The sequence below is a fragment of the Eupeodes corollae genome, chromosome X (genome assembly GCF_945859685.1).
Source record: "Eupeodes corollae chromosome X, idEupCoro1.1, whole genome shotgun sequence".
Taxonomy (NCBI): domain Eukaryota; kingdom Metazoa; phylum Arthropoda; class Insecta; order Diptera; family Syrphidae; genus Eupeodes; species Eupeodes corollae.
This window is the reverse complement of record NC_079150.1, coordinates 2,178,042-2,196,117: the sequence shown is the minus strand read 5'-3', so window position 1 is coordinate 2,196,117 and position 18,076 is coordinate 2,178,042. Positions and strand designations below refer to the sequence as shown.

The following is an 18,076-nucleotide window of genomic DNA, read 5'->3' as shown; positions in this document are numbered from 1 at the left end:
GTCGTGTTGTGCGTTTTGAATTAATTGTTGTCTTGTCTCACGTCCCCGTGGTAGCCTCGTTTAATTTTAATTTTAATGGTGTGTATGTGTTGGCTCATTCAATTACATGTGGATTGTAGATCACTGTTTTGATTGTCAGGGTCCGGGCCAATTTAACAAGACAACATCTGAAGGAATGTGTGCTGAGATTTTTGCTGACTTTAATCGTCTTACTTAGCGTGTCAATGAGCCTACACGAATATCATACACTTGACTTGTTTCTCACTTCTGATCCTGATAAGTACACAATCAGTGCATTGACGCCTCTAGGCACATCGGACCACAGTGTCATATCTGCTCATTTCTCGTGTCAAACAAATCCAGTTAAAGAAAGAGCTCCAAAGACTTTAACTTGTAATAATGCTTCCTCGATAGTGACGTAGACTCTACTGCAGATATAATTACTAGTTTGATTCATCTGGGAATGAAAACTTTAATCCCGAATAGGGTTAAAAGTATTAAACCTCAGACTAAATCAGGGTTCGATTCGAGCTCCAAAGAGGTTATCAAGGGGAAAGAGGTGAGCTTCCGGTGTTTTAGATCCAACACAACTGAGGAAAACCGGAAAAGGTTTAAATAAGCCAGGAAGGCCTGCAACGCCCATAGTCGAAGGACCAAATTTTTGTATGACCAACAATTAAGGCAAAAAATACTGCAATGTCCCAAAGGTCATTTGCCATTTGATTCTATGGGAACAATCTATTTTCGTACTCGTACTGTGGCGACAGTTCTTGAACATCTCAACATTCATAAATCCACTGGTCCGGATGGTATCCCCGCTATTATTCTAAAGAGGTGTTCTTCCACGCTAACAAAACCACTGCGTAAGCTTTTCCATCTATCCTATTCTTCTGGGCTCGTTCTGAGTAGTTGGAAAACTGCATTTGTTCAGCCAATCCTAAAAGTGTCGAATCTTCTTCCCCCGCAAATTATCGACCAATAGCACTAAAGATTATTGATTTAAGAAATATTTTATAGCACTCTTAGCTTTTCATATTCGTTTCCAGACTCACAACCCTCCTCTACGGATGTGGAACGGCAAAATATGATTAGCTCATTAAATTCCGCCCTACACAGCATTGTACAATGGAGAATAAAAAACCGCATGGAATTTAATGCTTTGAATACCCAGTGCTATCTTGTATCGCTAAAGCGAGATATAGCCTCCTTGCCACTATCTATTAGTGGCACTTGCATGAACGAAACTAAAAATCTAGATATCCTTGGAATGTGCATCAGCAACCGCTTTTTGTGGAGCGATCACATACGCTATGTCGCCAAAAAAGCCGCAAGATGTTTAGGTTTTTTGAGACGATGCAAGAAATTGTTCTCCGTCCGATCTGGCTACAATTTACAAAACCTATATACGATCGAAACTTGAATATAACTCTCATCTCTGGACTGCTGCTCCAGTAACTTAATTAAGCCCCTTAGACAGTATTCAAAAAAGAGCTTTTAAATTGATTGGTGACATGAATATCATAAACTCGATTACGTCACTCGAACATTGTCGTAAAGTTTCTCGTCTTACGCTTTTTTACCGGTCATTTAACGGACTATTCTCTAGTGAAATAGCCAATTGCATTCCTCCCCTTGAACAATTTAACCGTGTCCTGAGCCCAACTTCGGTCGTACTATGAAGTACAGATATTCATTTTTTAGCGTACTACGCGAATGTGGAATGCCTTGCCACGCTCTATCTTTCCCTATCATTGCAATGTTCAGGAATTCAAAATTATTGTACACCGACACCTCCTATCCCACCCTTCCCTCTTTTCCTTATGCTCACACTGTGTCTTTGGCATATTAAAGGTATACAAAACCCTCTTAGTGTTCGCTAAATTATAAATTTCGTCTGTATACATTTTTGATTCTTGTCAGTAAGCCACTCTTGTGCCTACGCAGTGCCTCAGTAGTCGCGTTTCTGTAGGCGTCCATTTGGTGCCGTTCTTGTACTTTGGTATTCTCCGTTCCATCGTTCGTTTTATTGTTTCGTTCATCTGTTGTAAATTTCTGCATTTGTCAGGTTTCTGTTGTTTGGTGGTGGTCCTAAATACTAACTATCACGTCACGGGTACGACATCGAGAACAAATACAAAAGGGTGCGAAATCAGGGAATTATATTAATTTTGCCTACATCTCTTAAATCTTTCCTTTTACCTTCATTCTTAATCATCACAAGAGAACGAAAATGTTAGTCTACATCAACTGGACTGTGAAGTAGGGGTATTTTTGTCACGTATTTACAAAATGTCAACATAGTGGCATGAGCTAGGAGAATTGAAGAAAAAAGTAAGTCGTACAGACATTTTTTTACAAATGAATTAGATCGGCGATATTGTGTGCCAACGTATGGTTTTCAAGAAGAAATCAAACGCATATAGTTAAAAGGGTTTCCCAATATGTTTTAAAATGATTTCGAGATGCCCAACAAAACGTGTCCTTTATGGCTTTATAAATAAACTACGTCGGTTTCATTGAAAAATATTTTGATTGTATTTCAAGCCTATAGTAAAGCTTTTGAAATATCTCAAAAGTTGTTATGTCCTATTGGAGAACTCTTCGTACTGTATTTGTATACCCTTTAACGATTTTGTAGTAAAATTGGTAGTCGTGCCTCTTAGTATGTCTATTTTCTTCTTCGATATTATAATTTCCATAAAAAAAAAAAAAGTTATTTATTTTTAATTTATACGATGAGTAACATTAATTCCATTGCTTTAAAGAAAAGCGGGATACACGGAATCCGTGCACTTAGAAAAAAAACTGAGAAAATATTTGTGAATTTCAAACTCCTTTAATTTTTTACTTTACTCCGTTTTTATGATAAAGTCTTTAAAAACACGGATAATTAGTACACACGTAGTTAGTAATTTCTTCTTATATTTACCTCCGATACGATAACGGGTACTTTGATTATACAGATAATAAAATCAAAGCACGAATGCCCGTGAATTACTATCCATTATAGGTTCTTATTTACTTAAGGTGGCGCTACAGTCCGGGGAGAACCTGAGCCTCAACCAACATGCGTATCCAGCCAGCTCGGTCCCTAGCTAGCTGTCTCCAGTTTCGCACGCCAAGTTGGTTGAGGTCTAAACTCACCTGAGTGCCACCTGAGTCGCGGTCTTCCACTACTGCGCAGTCCCTCGGAATTGGATTCGGAGACCTTCTGGGCTGGAGCGTTGATGTCCATTCGCTCTACGTGACCTAGTCATCTAAGTCGTTGGACTTTAATTCTGCTAACTAGGCCAGTGTCGCTGTTCAGCCCGTACAGTTCATCGTTATATCTTCTCCATTCTCCAACTATGCATACGGGAACAAAAATCACCCGAAGAATTTTTCTCTCGAAGCATCCTAAGACGCTCTCATCTTTCTTTGACAGGGTCCAGGCCTCAGCACCATAAATGAGAACCGGGATGATGAGTGTCTAATAGACGGTGATTTTAGATGCTCGAGAGAGGACCTTACTTCTCAATTGCCTTCTAAGTCCAAATAAGCAGCGATTTGCAAGAGTTATTCTTCGTTTGATTTCAGCGCTGGTGTCGTTGTCTGTGTTTATAGCGGTACCTAGGTAGACAAAGTCCTTAACTACCTCGAAGTTATAACTGTCCATGGTGACATTTTGTTTAAGACGTCGTTGTTCAATGTCATTTTTTGATGACACTATATACTTGGTCTTACCCTCATTGACCACTAAACCCTTCTTCTTCGCTTCCGTCGCAATGCTCAAAAACGCTTCACTGACATTACGCTTTGATCTTCCAATTAAGTCAATATCATCTGCGTATCCGAGTAATTGAATGGACTTTTGGAAGATTGTGCATCTAGTGTTGACGGTTGAGTTTTGCACAATTCTTTCCAGAACGATATTGTCAAAAAAACCTCTTTTGACATCAAATGCATCGGTGAGATCTTTTTCGACCTTGATAGAGCAGCGTGCATTCTCCATCGTAATTCTGCACAAACGGAAAGGTTTGACAGGGATGCCAAAACTAGACATTGCTCTGTAGAGCTCTTTCCTATGGATGCTGTCATACGCGGCTTTAAAATCGATAACGAAATGGTGGGTATCGATTTGAAGCTCCTCGGTTTTTTCTCGAAAGTGACCTTTCCTGGTCTGAAGACACACTGATAAGGACCTATCAGGTTCTTGACGAACGGCTTCAGACGTTCGAATAATATGGCAGAAAGGATCTTATATGCAATGTTTAGGAGCCTCTGTAGTTGGCGCAATTTAGGGGGTCTCCTTTTTTATGTATCGTGCATACTATGTTGAGATTCCATTCATCGGGCATGCTTTCATCCGACCATATTTTGCAGATAAGTTGGTGCATGCTCCCTACCAAGTCATCGCCTGCTGCTTTATAGTTACACGCATTAAAATGTTAATATAGCGTTTTTAAATGGGCGCAGTTAGATTTTAGCGGCCATTTTTTTTTAGTGACATCTGTCAAATCTTTTGATTATTATTCAGCTGCTTATGCCAAATCATCATGGAAGTAACACGATTTTTGGATGAATTGCTGTGTTTACAACCGAAATTTCTCTATATTGGACGTGAGGTTCACCAGGTAACTTATCCGTACTTTTTTTAAAACAACGTTAGTGAGGCGGTCACTACCAACAGCGAGCACTACATAACGATGATAACTAATTTCTTATGGTCCAAATTGAATGGTTCATATACCATGGGGTCCAAGCAGGAGGGTGCTTAATGTACCATCCCTTATTGAAAAACCCAATACTTTTAAATAATTCTGGTTTGAATTAGAACAAACACTTCAACCTTCCTACGCGTAGTAATAGTATAGTACGCATAGGCTAAAACTTGTTTTGTTATATTGTCTTAAGTGCCGGGCATATCTTATGGACAATGCACGAATTTCATAGAATGATGGGCGAACCATCATGAAACCTAACCAAAGATAGTGTCATGTGTTCCTTCTCTTACTTTTTCTTTCTCTTTTGTCCTTCTTTCTTGTATTAAATGTCTTGTGTTATGTCACGGAGTTGAATTTGCGTACTGTACAGGTATCCATTTAGAATGGGTCATGAGTACCAAAAATGTTTCGATCGAAATCCCGATTGTTCTTCTTTGAGGATATTACTATCCGCAATATAAATTATTTAATTTGTTTGTATCTCTCTCTATAGCTGTATCCCCATATCTGTTTTCTCTTTGTAATTTCTTATAAGTTTAAATATCTCTAAAAATATATATACGATCTACTGCACCTACACGACAGACCCAATTTCAAGCAATGTACCATATCGAGTTCATTTCAAGATATTTTGGATATGAGAATTAGTGTTGAAATGATTGGAACAATCTCAATCTTAGAATGTCTTTGCCGATCAATTTGGATTTCTACAAAAATCGGAATCCACCTAACCAAATTGCGTCAATGCCAAATGAACGATTTAATAATTAAATTAAAAAGTACTTTTCAAATCAACCAGTCGTATTCGACATAAAATTTAATGTCTTATCCATCGCTAACATTATTTTACCAAAGAAATGGCTAAAAAACGAAAGGCGTTTTATTTGGAATAGACCGTTATATGGTCAGGAATTACTAATGATAAATTTAAACTTTAATACAAAAACTTGTGTGGCACAAGTTTGTACCTCTTCAAACACACATTTTGCTTGTGTATTTTTCTAAAAAAATTTATAATTAAAGATAAATTTAAAATTATTTTTTTCACAGGAAATATATTTTCAATTGATTATTATTATTTTAAACTAATTTTTCTTTCGATTTTTTGTTTTCTTTTTCTAGTTCAAGATGCGTTTAAAGTTCTCGAATGGCTGCGTTTAATAACACACATTGAGTGAAATATTAACTCGCTACCAAGACCTAAATAAAAGCAAAAATATATGAAACCAGAATTATAACATGTAAATAATAAGCGGAATTCATAGAATAAGAAGAAAATCTTATAAAAACATCAATACTCTCGAAATATGCATCTTAAATTAAAATTTTTTAAAGGAAATTCATTGCCACATATAGGCACTGTAATTGAATCCATTATCAGCAATACTTATATCGCCAGATCTAACTTCATCACAAAAGTATTTCTTCAGCGAAGAAAATTTCTTTGGCAATCATTTATGCCATTATCATCATCATATGAGAAGATAGTTATGCAACGGTTAAAGTAACTTTTTGATAAAGTTATGTTGCCGCTTGAGTTTTACGATAGAACATACAGAAACTAAAATTTGACGAGAACAAAACAATTCAAGCATTAAGAAATAAGATACAATTTAAACAAAATGTCGATTATTAAAATCAACTGTGATCTAAACAATTATTATAGTACTACTAGTGGTATAAGTCAGCGAAGAGATGTAGCTAAAAAACGTCTCAGATTGTTAGTCGTGAAGAAAAAAGACGATGACGATGATATTGATGTGCCACCAACAACAACAACATCAACATCAACGTTACCAAACTTCAGAATACAATCCATAATCCAGGATGGGGATACAAATCAACAACCTGCAACAACAACAAAACTAAAAACAACAGAAACTGAAACGGCAGTAACCCCGCGACTTCAGCCATTATCAACAGCAGCTAATGCTGACTTACCTTATACTAATGAAAATTACCCATTTACGCCGCCATCATCATCATCAACATTAACATCAACATCGTCGATATCAAAAACAAAGAGATTTGTTACAACAAAAGTTTTTAGAAGCAGATTTCAAAATACATTACATTTAAAACTTTCAAGATATCTAGGAAAATATTTATCGTTAAACTGTCTCTTCATAATATTTATCCTAATCGAATTATATGCGGTGCGACCGGTGTGTGGGCTTTTAGTTCTTGATCCTATAAGCTTAGATGGTGTTGCAAATTCAAATAGTGATATTGTTAGCAGCAGTAGTGGGATGAGTAATCATCATCACCATTCGCACAATGGAAGTAGCAATGGTAGTAGTAACAACAATGCTGGAGGTGGTGGTGGAGGAGGTCATTATTTAGATAAATTAGACAATTTGGAACGTAGTGTGGCAGCAGTATTAATAAAAGTTGCATATGGTACTACGTCCACTACAAAACGCAGCATACCCGATAACAGCTATGTACCGAGTCTTACAACAGTCGCAACACCGCCATTAACAACCTTACGGTAGTCATCTATATTTTTAAATCCTGTCACAGATTCTGATTTCTTGTTTTTTTCTTTTAATAGTTATTTAGAAAAATCAGCACATCAACAGCAAATAAATTTACATCATCGTAATTATGAATTAGATCTAGAACGGGATCACGCTCTTCCGACATCAGCTCCAAATGCCGATATCTTGAAAAGCAACAGTAATCCAACCTATCCAAATCCAAATAGGCACCATAATCATGACCGTGATAGGCATCGGCATCTTTTAAATTCAACACCATCGCCATCACGTAAGTTAATTTCAGTTTTCATTTTTATCTGTAATGTTATTTCACACATAAAACTTAAAACAAGAAAAAACTTTAATGGAAAACATTTCAACAGTTATAGAATAGAATATAAATATAATTGAATATAGAATAGAATATAGAAAATAGAATAGAAAAATAAAATAAAATTTAATTTAAATCATTTTCTAATGCTCAGACTGTCTTAGGCAGTGTGCGCTAATTTAAAAGAATGACTTCCCTGGTAACTACTTTTAATTTTAATCTGTTTCTGAGTTTCCAAATACAAATAATTGGAGGATAGGAATTTATGTAGATATTGAAACGTATTTTCATCTGAATCATATTTTTCGAACTAAGCGTTTTTTTGAAATAATAATTTAATTATTAGAACTATAATTCCAACTAAATTGTTTTTCTCTTTTCTCACTCATTTAAAATTTGTTTGCAATTCCTTTTATTCTATTGTTTACCTGTCATCTATGAAGTACCAAATATACTGAAAAAAAGCCAACCAACTATTCCTATGTATCCTGGAGATATGCCATCGTATTCGCCACCAGCTCGATCATTCTTTACACCACCATTACCGCCAGAATATCAAAATCCTTTTGCTGATAAGCCCACATTACGAGGTACTAATAATGAGGGCGTTATTGTTAATACTGGAACTTATATCAATCGACGTCCAATTCCACCACCAAGTTTGATGCCTGGACATGAACGGATACCATTTAGGCCACCTGATTTGGGAGGTGGTTCGATAGCCATTCCAAGTAATCCAATTAGTGGGGATTTTCCAGCCACTAGCCACAAGCCACAGCAGCTACCATTAGATCAAGAGGTGCAGCGCAAAAAAGCATTGAATACGCCTTCACAGAAAGTTGGAAATAATCGACTTGGTAGCGGAATTGATACCTATGGAGATGGTGCGGTAAATACCGTTCCATTGTCCGAGATAAGCGATACCATTCATAATCCCAGGCAAGAACATCTACCTAGTATTCGCCGTATCTTATCCGGTTCTAATGGTCGTAAGGAAGATATTCCTGAGGTTCTGCTAAAACAGGTTACCTCGAGGCCGGCTTACAATCCTCAACCACCGTCATCTCCTGTAGTTGTGGTTCAGACTTCTCCAGAAAATATGCCTGATGATAACCGAAGTGGCAATAATCAAAATCCAAATATAAACCAGAGTAAGAATTTTGATTTGGCAGGCGGTGGTAGTGATAGTAGTGATGACATTGGGGATTCCAACGAACCGGATGATCTTGGGCTAGATCAAGATGAACCGAAGACACAACCAAAAATAAAAATGAGTACTAAGTCAACAGATAGACCAACTGCTGGTGGTAAGTTTCGTTTGTAAAATACTTTGATTTTTTCTTTCCTTTTTTCACGATGTTTATCTTGTTTTTTTTTTTCTCGATTTCTCAGGCGGAGGTAGCAAACAACAATCACAACAGAAGCAACATCACCTCCATCAAAACGGCCAGTCTTCATCATCATCGTCTTCATCAACATCATCGACAACTGTTTCCTCAGCAACAGCTTCATCATCTTCGTCCTCGTCCTCATCGTCGTCTTCGTCGACAAAACATAATACGGCCACCTGGTCGGTGGCATGGAATATCCATGTCTATCTTTCCGTCATTCTTTTCACCATTTTAGGCGTGTATTCAATATTTAAGATGATCTTTTACAATAAGCTTACTCATCTCTTTAGTCAATCCTATTTCATTTGCATCCATTTGATTCTGATTATTATTTGTAGTTCGCGTATTTTCTACTTGTGCTACGACGCGTATAACATTCACTCTACATTTCATATTTTCGTATCAGAAATTTTGCTCAATTTGCCGGCAACATTTTTGACCATCTCATTTTCGGTATTAATATTGTTCCTGCTTATTAAGAGTCTTAATCACAAGAACAATCGGTATTCCGCTCTGATTCGGCCACTGACTGTAGTTGTTGGCAGTGGCGTTCATGTCGTCCTCTGCATTACACTACATTATGTCGAAAGCTACACAACAAGTCACAGCCAACAGTACTATTATCAGCAACTTTATCGCAACGGTCTCTACCAGCGAGTGGCGTCCACAAATAATATGGTTCTGCAGCAGCATCATTTACAACAACCATTGCTGCATCACCATCATCAACTAACCATTCCGCCGCCCCCACCACCGAGGGTACTCTCGCTCATATGCCAAATCATTTACATTTTTATATGTCTCAGCTTAGGACTGTTGTACTTGTATATTTATCGAATCCTGAAAAGGATTCTCCGAAGCAAGAGCCAGAATTATATTCATGGCTTCCAAAATCTCTCATATGCTATTCACATAACAATTGCAACTGCGTTATTGTTTGTATTGTTAGCAGCCTTACAAATATTCGGTGCCATAAGTATTTCGACCACACGTCCCCTAATCACATCATCATCTGATATGGACTGGCTTCAGTGGGGCTACCAGTTTTCTTTGCGTTTGATCGAAATCGCTATTATTACCCTGATGTCCTGGGTTGCTGGTTTGAAAACAAGTGGTGGTGGAGGTGGAGCAGTTGTAGGTGTCGGTGGAATGGGTGCAGGTGGCGGTGGTATGCAACGTGAGAAAAATGCGGACAGCGGGCATAATGTGGCAGGATTCTTTTTGCCTTGCACGTCGAGTTCTAGCCAAGAACAGTTCGAAACAGACTATCCTGCCATTTGTAATGCCAACACCAATTTGCATACTTATACCCTGCGTACAGGAAAGCCTATATATGATGACACATTTGCGTTGAACTCATTAGGTGGCCAAGGTTCGATGGGCGGTGGATCACAGCGAAACGATTTTCAACTGCAGTCAACGAATAACTTTGTTCGTCCTTATGACACAGGATCGTTGCAGTCAGGTAGTGGTATTGGCGGCCACATGCACTCACGTCAACAGATCGATGCCCAGAGTGGCCACCATTCTGATTTCTTGACCGAAACACAAACTGATCATTATGAAAATCCGAACTTTGAGCTGCGCTCGGCAAGTAATCGGATACCTGACCAGCACCAATATTCGGATAATTGTTATTCTGAACCTTTGAATGGTGGTGGTAGTAGCACGAGCGGCTATGATTTCTCAAATTTTGAGAGGCCGAAATTCGGTGGTGGGATTCGTGAGGGCAATGTTCCAGCTGAAATGATGATCGATCGTCCTATGTCAAGGAACAATGACCGTACTTCGAATTCCAGCCGTAATCATCATCGTGCGAATTTAGATCGAACAAATTATGAAAACCCCGAGAGGCGGAGTTCAAATTCAACACATTCCTGCACTAGTGCACGATATGCAACCTACAATTCCTTTGACAGGCATGGTATTGTACGGAAAAGTGGAACTCTTAACAATATTGGTGGCATAATAAATGGTCGCAATGGAAGCTCGTCATCTGCTGCTTCGTCTTCATCACGTCCCTCGGGTGTACAAACGCTAAGCGCAGCAAATCATCATCCCCGTGGCGGTGTTATGAATGGTTCGGCACGAATCCTGCGATCCGGCGTTAGTGGTGGGGCTGAATTAATGATGATTGATCCAAACCATCCGCCACATAGCCAACATCAACGCGATTCGTCCGAAGACCAACGAGAGATGCCATCGCATCCACATCGTGGTGGTGCTGGTGGTGGAGGACCTGGCGGTGGTGTTGGTGGTGCACCAATGAAAGCCTTGAACTATTATCGCGATTGTCAATTGGAACGAAGCAATAGTGCTGCAGTGCACCAATATATTCTACAGTCTGACGACGACATGGTGATTGGTAGTAATGCAGAGCGTACGAATTTGATTAACAGCAGTGGTTCTCGGAGCGGCGGTGGGGTTGACGGCATGAGCATGGGCATTGGTCCATCGGGTGGGGGTGGCAGCAGTGGAAATGGTGGCGGTGGGGGCTGCTCGTCATCAGGCATAACAAGTAGCACTAGTGGGGGTAATTTAACAGACAATGGCAGCGCTAATTTAGTTACTGCTGATCGTGGAAACAATAACTGTGGCACCGGCACCACTGGCAGCTCAGGTATGGGTAGCAGCAGTGGTGAAAGTGCCAACAGTGGTAGCATGTTAGTTGCAGAACACGGTTTTGTTCGTTTTAGGGCATTAGATGATATAAATAATGCTCAAGGCGTTGGCATTCATAATGCTTCAATTCGAACAACAAAGACTGGAGGCAGGAGTAAAGATAAGCAACGTTATGCTAGTAATACATAGTCGGAGTTAGTAGGTTTCAGTTATTAGTTTAAGGATGTTTTAATTTTTGTACGTTTTTTTTTTTTTTTGATATAATTGTTTTATTTTCAAACATATTTTTTTTAAAATAATATTTTGTATTAAAAAATAAAAATATGAGGTCAAGATGGTGTAGATGGACAAATATATAAAGCGAGGTAGAATTTTTCATTTGAATAATATAACTGCATGTTTTAATCACTTTTTGCTTTTTATAATTTCTTAAAAGCAGCGTTAAAGTTTATAACATTTCGGGAAAACATCGTTGTTTAAATTTCTTGAAACTTGTTTTTTTTTTTGCATATATCCTTTTAACAATTTATAAAAATCAAAGCTTCAATTTTAAATTATATGAATCAGAATTAAGTAAATGCTTGACAATCAATTGAAAAAGAAAAACTATAAAAAAACAATAATTAATTTAAAAAAGACTACTTCATCTTGATAATGTAAGTTATTTTTTCTTAAACGAGAAATTTAACTTTTATTCAAACCTTTTATAGCCCTGGCTGAATTTAACTAGGTGGTGAGTAGTCGACTACAGTATAAACAAAGCGGTTTTATTTCAAATGAAAAATATCAAAAAACCAAAAGTTTTTTTGTTTTGCTTTTGGAGAAACTCATTAAAATTTAAATAAGTTTTCCGATAATATGTTAACCTTCACTTTTAAAGTCCTTTTTCATTTGATAATATATTCAAATTTTTGACATTCAAGTCTCCTCCTCGCCAGCAGTATCGAATTCATTCGTTTATGTATTTTCGTCTTCATTATTTATGAAATCATATTTTATTTTTTAATTTAATTAGTACCTATTAACTGTAAATAAAATGTATATAACTGCCAATATATACAGGATATCCCATTAAAAATGATCCAAGCTGAATTTGGTGAAAGGTTAGGTGGACAAATGGTTTTTGTTCAAAATTTACTTTTTGGAAAAAAATTAAATGTTGATAAGTATTCCGAAAAAATTAATAAATCTTACTCAAATTTGCACTTTTCTTTGTTTTCGGCCTTTCTGAAAAGGTATGAATTTCATCACAAATATTTTTTGTTCACTATTAATGGTGCTTTTAATTAATTTCGTGCGTGGTTTTTCAAAAATTGTAAATTTTACATTATTAAGACATGCCTTTAAAAAATCTTACAGCAATTCTCTTTGTAATATATTTTCTACGCCGAAAAAGCGAAAAAGTTAATAAGAATATCATCGCAGTCCCTTCGATTGGACTATTTTTTGAGGTTTAAAACACAACAGGAATTTCAATATTTTGTTTTATTCTATTGATTTCATTTCTACATAATAAAACAAAATAATTAGGTGGTGTAATATAAATCTATTTAAGAAAAGTGTTTTATTATTTGTATCCCAACCACTGCACATGTTCTAGTGAGCTTTGAGCTTATCTGTAATAAAATCATGCCTTTTTTTGAAACAAAGAAGTATACATTTTTAACACTGCACTAATATAAATTTGTATTTAAACCTTTAAGTTTTAATTAATGTTTAGTGAAATGGAAATAAGCACCAATATTTTACTTACTACAAACTAATCTGCTTGATCAAAATTTAAAAACACTTTAAACCAAAATCATTGTGTATGCGAAAGTAACATAAGATCTTTCGAAACAGTCGTTTTTTGTTAGCTACCAAATTCCATTAAGCCAGGACTTAACCTTTTAACATTTCCAGCTTAGAACATTTTATAATGGGACAACCTGTATAAATTTATATATGTTTAAATGTATGTGTATATATATTTATGCATATATATTTATGTATATATATTTATGTATATATATTTAAATAAATATATATATTTACGTATATAAATATACAAATTTATATTGTATTTAAATTAATATTTTACAAAAAGGAATCGTATCTATAAAAAAACCTCTTGCTTAAATTTGTTACGCGATTGCAGTGTTAAAACAAGCATATTATATAAACTATCATTGCAGTATTAACCGCCCCACATAAACAAGACAAAAAAACCGTTTTATGAAATAATGTACGTCCACCTTCAGTTTAGTAAAAAAAAAATATTACTTTTTAAACGGGAGCCACAAAAAAGTGAGACAGGGAACACAGAAATGTTCATAGAAACTAAAATCATTCAAGGGTGGATAATTATGTTATTATATTAAGTGAACAAAAATGAACTGATTAGTTAAGTCATCTTCGGTATTAATTTCTCCATTGATTTTCGAATAAAACTAAAATGCACGTGAAAAACAAAAACAAAAAAAAACAAACACAAATGGATGCAATTGACTCATATTTTATTTTGTATTGTATGAAGTAGAGATAATAATATTATGGACTTTTATACTTATTTTATGAAATATTTAACTCTTAAACCCTTTTTTTAAGCCCTTTTTTTATTAAATTAATTTTAAAGTGCATTTATACGTATTGATATATTTACAAAAATGAAAAACCTATTGCAACTATAAGAAACAAATAAAAAAAAGAATAAAACAAAAATAATATAGCATTAAGTATAAATAAAAACACAATTTTTAGTACACAATTCGCTTTAGAGATAATATGTATACATATAAATAACACAACAAATAAGACAAATATATATAGCTATTTAGATTAAAAAATAAATAATATTTATATATAAACAACAACAAAATAAACCAAGCTAACATAAAGAAAATAAAAGATCATTTCAGAGTTGTGGCGCTGCAAAACTTATACATATATTCTTAGTTATTATTTTTATTTTGCTATGCTGTTAAAAAAAAAGTTTTTATTATTTACTTATTTAATTTTATTATACTATATCAATTAATTTTTATTTTTTTTTTCAAATAAAATGTATGTATAGAAACAAAACAAATGAGAACATAGAAAAAATTAGTTGCAGAATAAATCTTTTATATATTTTTTTTCTACAAAAATTATTTAGTTATTGTTTTTCCTTACTTCTTGATATTTTCAAAGTTCATTGATGCATGATCTTACTTTATTTATTTATATTCCATAATCAAGTCCACATTGGTTCTTGCTGGTGAGAACGACGAAAAGGCCCTGGAAATAAACTGTTTCGTTAGAAATGTGTTTTATCTTCCAAGGTATCTCAATTTAACTTTATAATTGGTGGTATGCCATTGTTGTCTGTCCAACTTAAGTGCGTCTTATTTCATACATGGCTATTTTTTTAATAACTAATATTTAGAGGATATTCTAAACCTTCCAAAGAAGGAAAGACATTTACGACTCGCTTTAAAATTCACAATTAATAAAATAGGGGCTAGCTAAAAAGGCGATATTGAATTGAGAATAATTTGCTTCGCATTTCCTAATCAGACCGAAATTATCCACTACTATCAAAAATATAGATTCAGGTGTTTTTTTTTTTCTTAATGCCTCTAGGATGGTTAAGCTCTGTTTTTTTTTCTTTGAAATCCAATTTGATAAATGCATTTACCTCCAACTCTTGATGATTGAAGTAAATATTTAATTGTTTTTTTTTTTTTTTTTGTCCATTTATATTCTATCCCATAAATACGAGTATTTTTGAGCGTCATAGTTTGAGGGTTATAGTTCGAACTTTGAAAGTTCTTACAACATGATGTTCAGTTAAAATAAAATTTTAATCAATTTTTGCTTGTTTTCAACTTAAGTTTTTGTCTTATTATTTTCTCAGCTGATTGTCTTGTTTGTACGATTTTTGTTATTTTTTTTGTAAGACGAAAGTAAGTTATTTCTACAAATATATTGATTATTTTAAATGCTGCTCTAATAAAAATATTTATTTGTCTTTAAATATTGGTACCAAACGTTTATGGGAGACCTTGTTTTTCGACCCAAAATTATCTGAATCATTTCGACGTCGAAAAAATGAAATTTTTTGAAAGTATTAACTTGTTATAAAATCTTACCATTTTAACTTATCAATGAAGATTTGTTAACGTTAATGCTGTTTAAAAAAGGCCACACGTATTACGAGTGATACATAAATAATTTGTATAATATTTAAAACCACAAATGTTTAGAGACAATTGTGAGAAGGGACAATCTTTCTATAATTCTATGCATACAGGGTTAATTGTTCGAGTTAAAAATTCAATTACGTTGTAGAGTTTGTCCGTCGTCATTTGGACAGATTTTTGGGACCTACCAACATCATATTTAATTTCTAAACGATTCCAGAATGTGTTTTTGCACTTTAAGTTTTGTTTTTTCAAGGGTTTTTATTTAACATACAAAAGGAACAGAAAACTAAAAGAAGCTTGATTTTGTATATCGTCTTCAAATTGGACCGATTTACTTAATGGATTTTCTCAAACAATGAATACAAATGCAAAGTATTATTTTTAAGTGTGTGAATATTCAATTTTTTTTTTAAGTTTTATGGAATATTTGTTAGTGAAATGTCTACAAATTAGTTTAAAAATAAAACAAAAAATATAACTGCCTTTTCTTACACTTCTAAAATAAATATAAAAAAAAACTATAAAAAATACAAGTATGTTAAAGACTTGTTAACTCACTCAACCAGCCGAATTATATTAACAGGTCGGACTGTTTACATAAAAAAAGACTCATGTGTAAAATTATTTTATTTCCAACACTAAGATTTCAAAAAAAAAAAATATTCTAATAGATTAAACCTTTTGAAAATAGAAAAAATAAAACTATCTCTTTACAAAAATGCATCAATTACAATTGTTAGTGCTGTAGACGAAACAAATAGAAATTATAAAACTTGGCAACCAAACCATGAAAAGATCCAAAAATTTATTATGGTTTTTGTTTAATATATGTTATGATTTTTTATATGTGTGTTTTCAATCGTCCACCAAGTTCTTGGTGAAAAATAAAACACAACTCGTACAATACAAATTTTGAAACAAAAAAAAAACAATATTGTACATTTTTAATTAAAAGTATAGAAACAGTTAATATTTTTCAAAAATCATGTATTTCTTCACTCGTTCAATATAAAAAAACTAAAAAAACAATATAACAGAACAGAAAAAGCAAGTTCAATACATGCATTATTATATAAATATATATATATATATATATATCATCAATATGCGCTTTTTATATAATACAAATAAAAGATATTTATTTACATATATTCTTGCATAATACAAAAAAATACATCTCTAAATTTTTTTAATTTATTTTTTCACTAAAACATGAAATTATAATGATTACAAAAATAAATAATAAATGTAAAAAAGTTTTACATACAAAAAATAACTATACAGAATTTTATATGATAAAAAAGCCTAAGTACCTACACACTAAACTCTTAAAACTATATATTTATTTATTTTTTAGGTATACAAAAAACTGAGTAGTTTCTTATTTTCAAAATTTGGTATTTCAACTAATTGTAAATAAAACAAAAAAAGAGATCCATAAAAAATCAATCATAACTGAAGATTCATTGATTGATTTTAACTAAAACATTAAAAAAAAGGAATAAACACACAAAATATAAAATGATAAATCACGTTATAATAAACAAAAGAAAAAAAATCATTCCTCATCCCTGTCTCTCTTTCTTTATTATAAAAATAATAAATAGTATAAAATTTATAAATAAATAAAAAAACGATTTCTTTTTTCTTCTTAATCATTAAATTATACATGTATATAGAAAGAATGTATGTAATAATGAATTATATAAACTTAAACTTTGATACATCAAATATTGAATCTAAAACAAAAAAATATTTAAATTTTAAAGTTAAAATATATATTTAGGTAATATATAAACACATTACAAAATAAGAATACGCTACGAAATAATAAGAATTAAAATAACAAAAAAAAAAAACAAAAAAAAAAACAATTGTTTCATAGATAATGAAAAAATGAATATTTATCATTACATATAGGTATTTCATTATATTTTGGTTATTTATAATGAAAATATTAACTATCCATAAACATTTTAAGAGATCAAAAATAAGGAATCATTGAATTACAAAAAAAAAACAAAAGTGAATACCAAACTTCAAGTTTAATAATGAAAATTTAAGAAATCGTGTGGATAAAATAAATACAAAACAAAAAAACATTTAAAAAGACGAATCACAGAGAACAAAAAATAAAATTAAAAAAAGGAATATGTAAATTCTCTTTCGATTGTTTCATTTAATTTATTTAGTATGAAGAAGTTTTAATTTGCCTTCATAATATTGAAATTTCCCTTTTTTCAAAACCTAACTTGTTATCATAAAAAGATCGGTCTTCCTAAAGTTGGTCTTACTTCAAATTAAAGTGCATCTTTGCAGAAACTTATCTTCGTGGTGCCAATATTTTTATTAAGTAAGTGTCGTTAAACTGCCGCTGGTATCTAAG

The 18,076-nt window shown here is 33.4% G+C and overlaps 1 protein-coding gene across 1 annotated transcript in view; it reads left to right on the top strand.

The window, feature by feature from the left end:
- LOC129953364 (uncharacterized) overlaps nucleotides 1–17,841 on the top strand; it is a 31,205-nt gene extending 13,364 nt beyond the window's left edge. Inside the window, exons 2-5 of the mRNA XM_056066497.1 lie at nucleotides 5,826–7,194; nucleotides 7,258–7,472; nucleotides 7,958–8,821; nucleotides 8,907–17,841. Coding sequence (XP_055922472.1) covers nucleotides 6,326–7,194; nucleotides 7,258–7,472; nucleotides 7,958–8,821; nucleotides 8,907–11,716 — 4,758 coding nt within the window. The 5' untranslated portion in view covers nucleotides 5,826–6,325 and the 3' untranslated portion in view covers nucleotides 11,717–17,841. The remainder of the gene's footprint in view (nucleotides 1–5,825; nucleotides 7,195–7,257; nucleotides 7,473–7,957; nucleotides 8,822–8,906) is intronic.
- Nucleotides 17,842–18,076: the final 235 nt, after the last annotated feature.